The sequence below is a fragment of the Lygodium microphyllum genome, chromosome 24, assembly GCF_053477565.2.
Source record: "Lygodium microphyllum isolate KBCC chromosome 24, Lygodium_microphyllum_v1.1.10, whole genome shotgun sequence".
NCBI lineage: Eukaryota > Viridiplantae > Streptophyta > Polypodiopsida > Schizaeales > Lygodiaceae > Lygodium > Lygodium microphyllum.
Window position 1 is genome coordinate 64981570 of NC_141158.1, and position 8727 is coordinate 64990296.

General features: G+C 41.7%; 1 protein-coding gene across 11 annotated transcripts; it reads left to right on the plus strand.

Annotated features, from left to right (window-relative positions):
- Window positions 1–1831: 1831 nt before the first annotated feature.
- Window positions 1832–7277, plus strand: LOC148015172 (uncharacterized). Of its 11 annotated transcripts, none has more exons than XM_087665251.1 (3): window positions 1832–2184; window positions 2216–2531; window positions 5007–7277. In XM_087665251.1, the coding sequence occupies exon 3, from the start codon at window positions 5173–5175 to the stop codon at window positions 6793–6795; it is 1623 nt and encodes a 540-aa protein (XP_087521377.1). In that variant the 5' UTR covers window positions 1832–2184; window positions 2216–2531; window positions 5007–5172; the 3' UTR covers window positions 6796–7277. The 11 variants fall into 11 exon arrangements, with proteins under 11 accessions (XP_087521377.1, XP_087521378.1, XP_087521379.1 ...); XM_087665252.1 differs by having other exon boundaries at window positions 1832–2135; window positions 2267–2531; XM_087665253.1 differs by having other exon boundaries at window positions 1832–2088; window positions 2267–2531.
- The last annotated feature ends 1450 nt before the right edge of the window (window positions 7278–8727 follow it).

Below are 8727 nucleotides of genomic sequence, written 5' to 3' on the forward strand. Positions count from 1 at the left end.
AAGTTGAATAGGCTTAATGAAAATTAGGTAGAATAGCCAACATTGGTGTTTAAAGCAGCCTGAATAGGCTCACAGTGTTTTTATAAAGGTCTCAATGCTCGAATGTTTTTTTAAACAATTTTGTCAAAGAAATTGCCAAAGATGAAGTAGTCAATTTTCTGCACTTTAGACATTTCAAACAATCTCTAGAAAGGGTCTATAAAAACATTAGATCATGTTCTAATGAGGATGAATACTAAATCAATATTTGAGAAGTCATGCACCCTATTTAGCTCAAACTAGGAAAGTACTTAAACCGGCACTGTAAGGTCATTTGTATTACAAGGTGTGAGTTTTTTTTTCATAGGGTACATTGAGGAGTTGGCATTGTGTATAGGACTAGCCTCACCATGAGTTTAGTGCTTGGACACTACGTTTTGTAGCTTTAAAAATAATGATAATGCTTAGAAGTGATACACATTTATACCTCCACTTCATTATCCATGATAAAGCTTTTCATTCTTGTCCTCTAAATAGAACATTGTCCTAGTTTTATTCAAGAAAGTTAAGTAGGACCCTCTTCTAGCATGTTGTGAGTATTTTGCATTTGGTAGGACCTAGGTTTTTATATGCCCATATATGAATGTGACAGGGCAAGTTTGTTGCCAGATTCCTCTGGCTTTGTATGGTAGATCACTTTGATAATTCGCTACTACTCGTTGATAAATGTTTTCTCAACCAACCAAAATAAAGGTAACACTCCCAGCCTTTGTATCCAATGTCGGTTTTATAACAAATGCAAGGGCATGATATAATTGAACAAGTTTTCTAAAAATCCAACTTGTGAGCCATATTTTGACATGCTCTATTTTGTGATTATGGCTCCAAGATTGGGTTCCACTTGATCAGTCCTTAAGTTTGATCGGACTCTGGAAAGTTCATGGCCTTTTTTAAAAAATGTGGTTGTGTTCATAGCTATTTTGATTGGGCTTGATCCTAATCTCTTCACTTGAAAGCATAGTTTAGACGTGAAGCTCAAAAGTCACTATTTTCACATCATCGAAGAGTAGTGTGGTGTGGAGCCTCCTAGCTAAGGGATTTGATATGAGAGATCTTCAGAAACCCTCGCCCACATGCCTACTAGCTAAGCTAGTGCTTGTTGGCAAATATCAGGGCCTTAAGGGGATGTACATTCATTGTTCTAGGATGGTAAAAGAACCTAAGAAGGGGGGGGCGGGGGTGGGGGGGGGGCTTACCCCTTTTCAAAATAGGTATGATGCACATTACAATTTCTGCTTCACATTACAATGTGTGCTTGGCTTTCCCATGCAATCAATCAAGCAAAGGGATGTTACAAGTCATATGTGCTTTTATTGTAGCCTTGAGATGTCATTGTGTATTCGTGTTTACCGGCTATAGCCAGTTAATTGTTGGATCAGTAAGCAAATGTTTTCATAGTTTGCATATATGCAACGGTTACAAAACCAGCCCGATCCCATTGGACCTTAGGTGTGGATGACCCAAATCCCATAAGATTAGATGACACCTTCCTTAATCATGGGTTATGGAATGGTGTGGTTGAGCTTATCGTAAGGCTTTTGAGAGTTATCGATGCGAGTTCCTTGAAATCTTCCAAGGTACAACCTCTATCACAGGGAGCTTTTTGAAAAGGGAGGGGACGGGGGGCTCATGATGGCGCAGACCGTACTGTAGAGTCGGCAAAAATTGACAGAATTTTGATCTTTGAACTTACTTACTGGTCATGTCCGGCAAGCCCATCTAAAAGAACTCTCTCATTTTCCTCCCTTTTTTGTATGAGTCATGTACAATTGAAGTCATCTTGATTCGCCCCCTGGCCCCCCCCTTCTCTCTCTCTCTCTCTCAATCAATCGATCAACAATACACAGACAGGAGAATCAAATGGCCTCCATTTGAGCTTATGAGCAATCCCGGCAACCATTTCTCCTCCATTATTTTCTCTCCTCTGTTTTGGGTGAACTTGGGTTCTGGCATTTGTAGGTGGGTGTGCTCTTCAAAATCCCCCCGCCCTTTTCTCCTGTCGATGGGTTCTCTGGAATTACGCCAATTTCATTCGTGGGTTCTCTGAAAGTAGGCTATTTTCATTCCTGGGCTCTGAAATTAGGCCGTTTCCATTGGTGGATTCTCTAAATTCTGCCATTGTGCCATATGCATTCTTCAGATTAGGCCAATGTCTTTTGTAATTTCTTCAAATTAGGCCGATGTCTTATGTGGGTGGTTCTTACACTCAGAACCTCTATTGAAACAGGGCAACAATTGGGGCCTTTTCTTTCCGAAAGAGGGGATCGACTTGGGACTTTTTATTAGTCGTCGTGGGTTCTGAAACAGGGGATTTCCCTCTTGCCCTCCTACATTTGAGGCGATCGAGGGAACTTCTGTGCCTGCAATCCACAGAGGAGACAGGGTTAGAAGAGCAGGCAAATTCTATCTCTACTGATCAGTCTCTGAAAGCGAGACAGAATACACAAAAACGGCTCTTCCTTTTGGCATGAGTGGTGGTTGGAATCAATCAGGTGGCTTGTGAAATCTGTGCATGAGTGAGGGAGAAAGCTCGCTCGTGTGTGTTGTTCTAGCTCTGCCTTTTTTTGTGATCATTTGAAAGTAGGTGAAAGTGAAGTATTTTGATGGCAAACCAAAATTGATCGCATGAAATTTACATGTTGTTTTCTTCAGGAATTGAGAAAGCAGTAATCCTAAGAAAGCCTCCCTGAGTAGCTTTCATTTCTGTATTTCAGGTTAATTTTGTTACATCCAAAAAGTTATTATGCCTTCCTGTTCTTTCCGTGGTCATGATTGGGACACAATTATGCTTTTGGAAGGCTTTCCTGTGAGCTTTCAAAGAGAAGCAGGGATTGCTTCTAGTCAGTCCCGGCACTGATCTTTCCTCTGCCATTGCTGTGCTCAAGTCCAGCCTCGCTTCAAGACAAACGTCACACAAACTCTCAGTTACTTCTTTATCGACAGAGAGAGGAGATGTGGCTAGGGTGAGGGAACTATAGGAAAGGCTGCTTGTTGTAAAGAGTAGACTCTAGCCTCTAGAGTACTTATGTCATGCTGACTAGCTCTTCCTTGTTCCTTAGTTCTGTTTTGTTGCTTGTGTGGCTCTTATTTTAATGTGTAGTGCACTTACTGACAATCCCTCTCTTTTGTGGACATACTCAACTTTTTTATTGCCTACATATATAAAGTCTGCTTCTTGGGATCTGTGTATCATCATCCCGTAGCTGAGGTCTCAAATTTCCAAGCTCAAGATGCTTTGGATGGCATGGTGGCCATTGGCCATAGCTAAAAGCTGGCAAGAAACCATGAGCCATGACCCAGCAGAACAGACCCCACACACTGTTTTTAGGATAATTTCCCATGGTTAGAGGGGCCAAGTGTTGATTGCATGATTTGCTATGGAGAGTGAAAGAGGAATTTTAGTGGTATAATGAATAGCTTATTTTTTATGGGTATGGTCAACTGGTCTATGTATATGTCAAGTATATCACTCTCTGTTTGCATCCAGATTTGCATCATGCCACCTAACTGCTAGTTCTTCTGTTCTATTTATTAGACTTAGTAGCTCCAGAGCAAAATGAAGGTCTTGCATTTTAAGGATAATATTTGTGTTTTATCGTTCTAGAAGGGAAGCGTCCAACAAGGTTCCTTGCCCCATCAATCTGTATGCCTGCCTGGAACACTGAATCTATCTGCATTAGGGTTGGCTGGGTGTGAGGAAGATAAGAGACATGCCCTCTTCCAATCCATGTGAATACTTTTGAATGTCAACGTCAGGATTGTTCTTATAATTTAAGAAACTATTCATTTACTCATATATCAAAAGTATCTGGAGGTTATTTTGCAATTAATTCTTGATCTTGCTCTCTCTGTGTAGGGGCTGCATTTACTTTTAAATTGCTGTGTTTCATAACTTTCACACCTTTGTATTGGGCATGGCTCTGGTTGATCATGTTCTTTATGGGTGATTTGGGTGGGCAGCTAGAGTAATGGTCATTATAGATGGCTATAAGGGGGTTGTTTCCATGCCCCATTTCTGTTAGCACTCTCCCGCCGGCTGCTCGGATCCAGTGCGGTGTGCCGCCAGGTGGTGGGTCTGATCCCTTAATTTAGATTCTTTTTCTTGTTGCCAACCATTTCATGGCCTCCACTCTAAGTTTACAACCACTACCAAAACGAGAGAGTGGAGAGGTCTTCCTATATGACAATGTCTCCTGGACCAGTCTTTCTGCATTTTTTTAAACTCATCATATCAGAAGTTTTCTTTTCTTCTCTCTGCAGACACTTTCTTTCTCTTCAAGTTCTGCTACAATCTCCTTATTTACTCGGGCCTAGATCTACATGCTAGCCTTTTGAAGTTAGCATTCTCTCTCTCTGTCTCTCTGTGTTCCACTCATACAAAAAGCCTGTACTTTTGTCCCCTTTTTCTTCTTCCTTATTGACTACTGAGGTCTCAGTGTGTCAGGAGAGCTTCCTTTGAGCCTTGAAGTTAAGGGTGGAATCTACATTTACAGTGTATGCTGGGGAAGCTGATGGGGATGATAGGTGCATTTGGAGTCACGAATTTCATTTTTCTTTTGGCCGCATTATGCATTTGACTGGATTGCAAGTTTGCAACCATCAACAACTATCCGTTTTTAGGCCTGATTTATGTGTCCTGCAATGCAAGATCAGTCCTTTCTTATTTCTGAGTGTTGTAATTGCAGATTGGCCTGATTTCTGAGTGCTTTGATTGCAAATTAGCCTTTTCTTCCTTCTGATTCATTGTCATGTCTGAGCTGGTGTAGTTCTTTGGCTCAACCAATTCATCCCCTCAGGACTATTTTTTTCTGCAAGCGAAATCTGTGCTTAATATCTTCCAATCTGATTTAAGACACACATTACATTGCTTGTAAATGTTGAGCTGCTTGTTGTGGAATTCATGTTTCTGTTTTGTTGTGCTGCCTATCGGGTCTTTTGTTGATCCATTTCCACATTCTGTGATGCAGGTTGGAGGTCATAGAGAATTGACAAGATTCGCTGCAAAATACTTGATCCTGCTTACCACCTTGAGTATCTCTTCCCCAGTCAAAGAGTTCCCAAGCATAAGCTTTAGTGTTGGTGTATGAGTGAACAGGCAATTGTCCAGGTCAAAGGGCCTCTAGTTCTGAGTGAATGATGGAGACTTTGTATCCATTGGAAGAAGCATCTTGCGGTTGGTTTGGTAGTCCGCGGATTTCGTTCTCTCAAGATTTTGATATAATTGACAGATCTACCCCTGAAAAGCGAAGAAGAGAGCTTGTGGATGAGGATGATGGAGATGATGATGATTTTTCCTTCGAGTTTGAGTTCAGTCAATCTATGAGCCTTGCTCTTCCCCCCGCGAATGGAATGCTGTCTGCAGAAGAGCTTTTCTCCAATGGAAAGCTGCGGCCATTGGAGAAATCCTCACAATCAGATCAAGGGGCAGAACAACCACTGCACACAGCAAGTGAACGAATGATGTTTAGTGCTAAGAATGAAGGAGTTGATAGGTTCGAGTCAGAGCCCTGGCCTATGGTAAGACATTTGAGGAGCTTCAATGACAATCCTCGATGCATTTCAATGACAATGATGGGCTCTCGTGGGCCCCCTCACCGCAGCTGTATCAGCCTCACCAATTCACGCTGCTCATCCCCGTCCCGGACCTTCTCTCTACCACCCACAACACCTACATCTCCTAAGGGATCTTCATCCAAGTATTCCAGCAAGTTCAAAGATTTCTTCAGGCGCAAGAGGTTCCATATCCCAACAAGCAAGGAGGTTCCCGCATCTTCAACCATGGTGGCATCCTTTAATTTGTCGTCGTCGACATCCACATCAATGTCAACATCATCATCCTCATCATCAACATCTTCTTCTGCAGTGGTTTCCCGGGAGAATTCAGTGTCCTCCAGCTGCAGGCTACCACTGCCATCACGGTCTTTTTGGCCATTCTCAAGAAGCAATTCAGCTGGTGAAAGCAAGAGTGGCCCTAAGGTGTCACCGCCGCCACGAAGAAGCAACTCTGCAGGTGAAAGCAAGACTGGCAGCTCCCCTTTGTTACCCCCCAAAGGCAATGGCACAGAAAACGAAACCAAGGGTGACAGCAGTACGGCATCTAATCAGCCACCCAAGAAGGGGCTTCCCCCTCTCCCAAACCCAAGTGTCAGGAAAGGACCTGGAACCCACTCTGCTGGTGGTGTTCCTGCACATCACAACCCTGATGCTGCAGCATCAACATCGTTGCAAGCAACTCAGTTGCCTTCATCATCATCATCATCTGCTCCTATAGCCAATTCAGATGCTATGAGTTGCTCTAAGCCAATCAGTAAGCAACTGGATGCTGGCCCCCCAGCAGTCAGTCCTGTGGGGGACCACCATCTAGCAAAGCATGATGCTAGGTGTAGCAGCAGTCCAGGAAGGCCCATCAGAAGGGGTCCCAACAGCAATGGTGCTCGGAATTTCTCCCGAGGCAGTCCGAGCAGGCGGGCCTCTTGGAGTAGCCCAGGCAGAGGCCCCACTAGAAATTATGAGAGAGGTAATATTGGTCTCAGAGGTCCTCTTGTGAGGCCAAAGGACATGCTGTCTAGAGACACTGCAAGTGTGAGGATCACTCCAGTCCTGAATGTGCCCACCTGTATCACTCCTTCCCTTCGAGGAACAAAGGTGGCATCAAAACCCAAGCTCTTCAGTCTGGGGAACATCTTCTCTAGGAAAGATAAAGTACCTGGATCTTACACAATTTTGCCTCCTGCTGACAGCCAAAATGGAGCATAACTGCATAGCTAACCTGCCTCCACACAGTCTGTCAGTAAACCTGTGGCCTGCCTTTGTCTGATATGCTAGGTACTGCACAACTGTTGTAACCTCACACCCTTCTTACAGTCACTGCAACATACAAGTGTGGGAACTTCTGTGAGAGGCCTTTGGTCTTTTCTTTCATGGCAAGTAACAAGGTAGACATTAAGACCTTAAGCCAGCTAGCATCTGGTCTGATTGATGCAGCATTATTCACATGGTTATGATTGGAGTCCCTTCATGGGTGAGGAGGTGAGTATGCCATATGAAGGGTACATGGTGTACCTCATTTGCTCAGAACTCACACATATGACAAGGTAGTAGATACAAGCTCTAACATCCTTCACATTTTTATGGTGGCTTACTCTGGTATGATGTATCTATACATTGCAACAACTAGCTAGTATCTCTTGCAATCACTCATTCAGCTAGGTTAACATTATAAGTCTTCTTTTCAACTATGACAGTGTTATGTGTTTGAAAGTGTTGAGATCCAATTGTTTAATAACTATTTTGAAAGTCCTTATTGAGCATCAAGGTTAGAACTCTACCACCCTTGAAATAACATGTGGTAATTGTATTAGGTGTTTTCTAAAAAAGAGAAGTTCCTTCATAGTGCATGGAGCATTTTTGGTAAGAGAAGCCATAACTCTTGTATACTACTATGTCGGGGCATCTAAAAGTGCTAAAAAGCTTCAATCCAAGGTCTTTCCACAAAAGAGTTTTCATGTATCGTCCCACTCAATCATATGCATCTTGTTAGGAGCTTGAGGAGTTTAATCATAAATATATGTACGTATCACGTGAGTTCAACATAAGGGATTTTTAAAATACCATTTTTACACATGTTTTATACGGAAGGGTCCCATATTGAATAGAAAAGGGTTATGTCTTATTATGAAAAAATTCATAGATAAGGATATTTACAAGTAGGCCTTAAATGCACATGATATAGAGGGTATACATATAGTGAATTCCCTAGGGTTAGGAGAAGGAGTAACATAAGAAACATACAAATTGTTCACTTGGGAAATTGCTTCCAATTAATTACTAGGAGGGTTTAAAAATACTTGATCATCACCAGCTAAAGCACAAACATGTGTGTGTGTGTGCACATACGCATGTGTGTGTGATGTGCTAAGGATGCATCAAGTTCTATTGCTCTATGTGCGTGTGCTTGTATAGGACAATCTTTGTGTTGTAGATCTGTGTGTGTGTGTGTGTGTGTGGAAAAGAATCTCTACATTGTAGTTCTCTCAAGTTTTGTTGCTACTCTACCACTGCTATATTCTTTCTAATTGAAGGAGCCCTCATTGTCTTTCTTCATAATACTAAAACAGTGATATTTGAGTGGAGATTAAACTTCAATCACCCTCTTCTAAGACCCAAGTTCATTGACAATTCTCCATGGCATGCAATGCTTTATGAGTGTGCTTCATGAATACATTTCTTAAAGAATTTAAAGGCTCATGGCTAGTTGGATGAGAATGTGAGGATGTATGTTTACTATATGGTCATTGAATTGTTTCAAAAACAGTAAATAAGTTAATTATATAGGCTTTGTCTTTTGCAAGTTAGTGGTAAATGAAATGATATTGCAGTGTTTTGTTATAGTCATGCATACATGATGCACGACTATAAAAGAGAGAGTGATCAAGTTTCGAATAGAAAATCAAAGTGGTATCTCTTGTCTATTTAGAACTTTGCAGCAACTTGGTATCCATTAAGTATTAGTTATGCTATGAATCAAATCAAACTTTTGATAGTTCTGGTTTGAATGTTAAATGATCAAGAAGGTTTGATGTAAACCATTTGAAGGATTTTGTATACTAGGTAATGATGGTTCAAGGAGTGAGTTGCAATGTTGACTAATTTGTGCTATTTATGTAGATCTTGGCCTTAAAGATCATG